This window comes from Sprattus sprattus (assembly GCF_963457725.1).
Source record: "Sprattus sprattus genome assembly, chromosome: 14".
NCBI lineage: Eukaryota > Metazoa > Chordata > Actinopteri > Clupeiformes > Clupeidae > Sprattus > Sprattus sprattus.
In genome coordinates this window covers 12,647,076-12,652,791 of record NC_137912.1, presented here as the reverse complement: position 1 = coordinate 12,652,791, position 5,716 = coordinate 12,647,076, and the positions used below count along the sequence as shown (strand labels likewise).

Below are 5,716 nucleotides of genomic sequence, written 5' to 3'. Positions count from 1 at the left end.
GATGCTCCACTTCTCATGCCCTCCCAGCATTCCCTGGCCTCTATACTTGGAAGAAAATCCCTGATGCCATCCCATAACAGCCCCCCCCCCCCCCCCCCCCCCCCACACACACACACTTTAAACACCCATTTTGGTCTTCACTGAGAGCAAGGATGTTCAGGACCAGTTTCCCAGTTAACATTTTGTTTTTGGCTCCCCCTGCAGCAAGTGTGAGGTACTGTGTGTGTGACCATGGGAAGAGCAGGGGGGTAGTGGAGGGTCAGGGGGTGAAGTGAGGGTAATGGAATGGTGCCACGGTTGCTGTGGGGTATTTAAGGACATCAGGGTGTACTTGTGTGTGTGTTTGAAGTTATATCATGCTAAGCTCCGCTTATTTAGCTTACTTACTCAAAAGAAATCCTCAAGCTGCCTAAGGGCTCTGTTCGTGACTAAATCAAACATTTAAATACAGTGATGTTGGAAGCATAGAAATTAAAGAAGGGATGGAACACACACACACACACACACACACGCACACTCAGCTTTTATCACCCTATGCACTGCATATAAATGCAGAGTAGTAGTAATGAAATGCGTCACTTAGCTTAATAAGCTTAATGTGAGCAATCCTAACTAACACACAAGCCAACGTATATATAAATGTGAAGTATTTAGCAGACACTTTTATCCAAAATGACTTACAGACAACCTGCTGTCATTGGGAATCAAACCAGGGCAACATAATACAGAGAGAGAGAGAGAGAGAGAGAGAGAGAGAGAGAAGGCATTCTGCACCTCAGAGATCATTAATGAAAGTGTTTCATTCCCTCTAAATGTTAGCTGAACAAGAGCGATCCAAAAACACGCACATGAACACACACATTTATGCCCTAAAGCATGCACACACTTGTGCACTGAGTTATGGGCGGGAGAATGGATTATTTCTTCCCAGATAATCCCACCTCCACCAGCCGCTCTGAGGGCCCTCGGTAGTGCACATCCATCACCCCCATCTTACCTCTGAGACACCCACCAGCACCATTCAGCTCGCTCCTCTTCCAAGGGATCCTCACCGCCCCGTACGCCAACACCAGACCTGGTTCTACAGCGCTTGCCCAGCCAGGCACATTTTTGGCACAGTCATCGCTGTATTCGCTGGGCTCGCTAGGATTCCAAGTTGTTTCCCAGCAAGCATCCCCCACCTGAACCCTTCCAGTAATGTGGCGATTAATACATTAAAATTAATACAATTCTGCCAGACACACACACACATACACACACACACACACACACACACACACACACACACACACACACACGTTTGTGCCTAGTCACAGCACAATCACGCACCACAAACGGTTTGCTGATTGCTTAAGCCCTCCCCACCTGGTAATACAGTGCAGGTGTCATCATACGCATCCTAGTCTAACACTCCTACATTTCTCACACACACCACACACACACAACCACACCCACACCCACACACACACACACACACACACACACACACACACCAACACCATTTCCCGTTTCTTATTCACTAAGCACCCCACACCACACACACACACACACACACACACACACACACACACACAGACTCACACACATAAGCCCTTCACTCCGTAAACCTCCAAGCTCCCCTGCGCTCGCTGACGTCCTGTGAAAAGCTGTGAAATACAGTCGTCAGGCATCAGCCCTGGCAGGATTGAGGTTTTAGGGGCTCCCAAGCTCCCACGCTCGCCGGGCGGCTCAGCACTCCTTTACGGGTCTCGGGCTCTTCATCGCTCTCCGAAGGCCCCGGCTATTACCTGCCTGAGGGCCACATAACTCCGCGCTGAAATACGAGCGAGAGGAGCGCTAACGCGGCAGGGTGGACAGGGAGGCGTGCTTTAAATCACACATCAGCACCGCGCCTCAGTGTGGAGCTGGAAGGAGAGGTCCCTATTTAAGATGCCCTTTTAAATATTTTGTTTGCTTTGGGTGTGTGTGTTAAAAATAAACTGCCAGTTGTATTTTAGTCTCCTGACAGTTTAAGGGGGCGCGAGGGTGGGTAGGGATAGGGAAGAGATGAGGGGTTTAAACTGCTGATAATTTTCCTTGTGTGCATGTATTTACATATCTCTGCATGTGAATCTGTGTGATTGGTGTGTGTGTGTGTGTGAGTCGTTTTCTTGTGGATCCACACACATCAATGTGCATGAGTTGAGTGTGTGTGTGGAGATAGTTATGGAGCTAGTGTTCAGCCATCCAAGGGACATTCAGGAGACACAGTGACTTTGTTAACTGAGAGGAGTAGAATGAGCGCAGCCAGCGACGGTCACACAGGTCACCGAGCTTGCTTCACAGTCACAATGGTGGTTGCCACGGCAACTGAGATGCAGGTGTCAGGTGTGTGCGTCCCTGAGGGTTTGGCGGAGCACAGGGCAAAGAAGCGACGGCAGAAAAACCAGACAAAAAAACGCAAAAAGCCACCAGCGCATTCTTCCTTGTGGCTTTTTCTTTCTAATTAGGACACAGGAGAGTGGGGAGAGCCAGAGGGATAGAGAAAGAGAGAGAGATTTCCTGAAGGAAGGCTATAGATAGCAAAAGATCTACCACAGGACCTTAGCTTTGAGAGTTTGCACCCAGAGTAGACCGTTTCAAGAGTCGGGTAATTGTCATCAGTTACCGTGGTTACTCTGCTCAAGTCTCTAGGGTGGGGTGGGGGACAGATAGCGTAGATGGGGGAGGTGACCTCTAGCTATCAGATACTTGTGTTCCCGTCAAGAAGACCCTTCACCCTGTCCCCCAGGTGCTTGCTGGGATAGCTCAGAGGAGTGTGAGAATGACTGGAACTGCCCTAATTTTCCTCGAAGCAGAGAGCATGGCATAGGGTTCAGTAAGCCAGCAATGTAGTTGAGGAATTCAGGTCTCTCCGTTTTTTTTGTCAACTTGGAAACTAGCACCGGGTGTCTACAAGTCTTGTTCTTGGTGTGTTGGTAGAAGTCTCTATCTTAGTTTGTTTGTAGAAGTCTCTATCTTGGTGTGTTTGTAGAAGTCTCTGTCTCGGTGTGTTGGTAGAAGTCGCTATCTTGGTGTGTTGGTAGAAGTCTCTATCTTGGTGTGTTGGTAGAAGTCTCTATCTTGGTGTGTTTGTAGAAGTCTCTGTCTCGGTGTGTTGGTAGAAGTCGCTATCTTGGTGTGTTGGTAGAAGTCTCTATCTTGGTGTGTTGGTAGAAGTCGCTATCTTGGTGTGTTGGTAGAAGTCTCTATCTTGGTGTGTTGGTAGAAGTCTCTATCTTGGTGTGTTGGTAGAAGTCTCTATCTTGGTGTGTTGGTAGAAGTCTCTATCTTGGTGTGTTGGTAGAAGTCGCTATCTTGGTGTGTTGGTAGAAGTCTCTATCTTGGTGTGTTGGTAGAAGTCTCTATCTTGGTGTGTTGGTAGAAGTCTCTATCTTGGTGTGTTGGTAGAAGTCTCTATCTTGGTGTGTTGGTAGAAGTCTCTATCTTGGTGTGTTGGTAGAAGTCTCTATCTTGGTGTGTTGGTAGAAGTCGCTATCTTGGTGTGTTGGTAGAAGTCTCTATCTTGGTGTGTTTGCAGTGGTTTGATGTGTGCATGCTTGCTTGCATGGTGATGATATGAACGGTGACGGCTCACTGCGTTCCCTTGTTCCCCTCCCACGGCAGACAATCCCACCCCCTGGGATGCTCACCCTACAGCCTCCCCAAGCCTGTCGGAAGTAGCAGCCCCGCCCCTGGACAGCACCTTGACCAATCCATCACCTCCATCTCACCTGAGCCCGCCCCTGGACCCGCCTCTCCTGCTGCCGCCGCCCCTGGAGACGCTGGCGGTCGCCGAACGCTCGCAAAGCCCCTGGGGGGCGGAGCCGGGGGTGGTGGACCAGGCGGGTGGGGCCCCGGGACAGAGGCTGGCCCACGGCGGCAGCATCAGGGCCAATCAGCAGTCGGACGGTGGCAGGACCACCCAGCAGGGAGGCGGAGCGGCTGGGCGGGGTCAGCCCTCTCTGGCGGAGGCCCTGAGTGGGGCGGCCGGGGAGCCTCTGGATCCTAAGGCCTCCAAAAGCAGCCGGGCGCGGTCGAAGGAGCGCAGGGAGGGGCGCGGCGGCGGCGGGAGCAGCAGTGGTGCCTCCTCCAGGAAGAGGGGCGACTCGACCCGCTCCCCGTCCAAAAGCTCCAGGCCCTCCCACACGGACTCTAACCTGAACGGAGGCGCAACCCCGGGCAACCCCAGCAGCCCCGACGCCCCTGCCAGCCAGCAGAGGGAGCCAGTGGCACATAAGGCCCAGCCACGAGAGCCGGAGAGGGCCCTCAAGGAGAGCCGCGGCAGCCACACCGCCAAGAGCTCCGGCACGTCGGGCCGGAAGGCTACCGTCTCCCCCGGGCCCTGGAAGATCCCCGGCTCGGATAAGTTACCCAGCACCCTGCGCTCTGGGTCCTCCACTGTGAGCAGATAACACCCTGTACACACACTCACACACACACACACACACACACACTCTCAACGCCACGACCCAGGGCTGCATGGTTTGACCCATTTCAGCATAGTTAAAACCTGATGTGGCCCCTTGGTTGATATCAGTGTTGTCCCAGACCTCCACAGGCACCCCCACAACTCCACCTGCCTCACCCCAGCCCTGACACTCTGCGGGACGGGGACACGAGGCATCTTCATGCACCTCTGGGGAGGACCATGTCGTTGTTGTTGTTGTTGTTGTTGTTGTATTATTGTTATTATTATTTATACTTTATTTTCATTTATTTTAGAAAATATTACACCCACCACCTTAAAAACTGGAAGCACCACTTTCAAAGAAGAGAAAAAAAAAAACATTGAACAAAATTGAAAGAGGGATGGAAAAGAACCGTGGGGAAAAAAGAATAAAAAGTACAAGAGTGTATGTGGCATGATATGGATTACTCGCTCCACTAAGAGACTGTTCGGTACAGCAGCATGTGAAGGAGGTTTCAAATGGGGACCCTCTTGCATTCGAAACCACTGACTTCAAAAACCATTATGGACATGGTTATTGTGTATTCTTTTTTTACATATATAGATCAACCAAGTCTATTTTATGAAAATGGAGAAAGAATGTTGTTTGCCTGTCCTAAGCTTTTGTGCATTTCAGAGAGAGAGAGAGAGAGAGAGAGTGGAAATATATATATATAAAAATATATTATACACCCAAATATATAGTATAACACAAAAGATAAACATCAGTGAAACGCTGCCTTAAAGAAGACTGTATGAACTGAAGATATCTCTAATAAATGACCACTGTTACGTTATAGAAAATAGATAAAACTATATTATGAATATAAATATGTGGGACATAATTGTACATACTGTCATGTCGAAGAAAAGAAAAGCTAACTGCCGGGTTGATGTGGTAGTAACAAACATGGCGTGTTGTGCGAGTAGATGAGGAAGGAACATTTCTTATTTCCCTTTCTCTTACGGTGGACTTGTGACCTCCTTGGAGTCTGGCACATCAGACAGACGTCGTCGCTTTGAGCACGGTCACTCAGTGAACGCCTCAACCGGCGCATCGTGTTCCCTTTATCGGACTTTGTGAACGGAGCAATCTGTCTAGGGTCAACCGTGGCCTCGAATGGACCGCGGGGGGAGACCAAGAGGATCGTCGGACGGCAAGATAGGGCTGAGTGCCTTACCAGGTGGGGAACGGGAGCTCAAGGCTTCCTGAGAGCAAAAGGCGAAAAAAGAGAGACTTGATACAGA

General features: G+C 50.1%; 1 protein-coding gene across 1 annotated transcript in view; it reads left to right on the top strand.

The window, feature by feature from the left end:
• magi2a (membrane associated guanylate kinase, WW and PDZ domain containing 2a) overlaps positions 1–4,433 on the top strand; it is a gene marked incomplete at both ends in the record, with an annotated part of 235,300 nt that extends 230,867 nt beyond the window's left edge. The window contains 1 exon segment of the mRNA XM_080851836.1: positions 3,646–4,433. Within this exon segment, the coding sequence (XP_080707962.1) occupies positions 3,646–4,433 (788 nt within the window).
• Between the last annotated feature and the right edge of the window lie 1,283 nt (positions 4,434–5,716).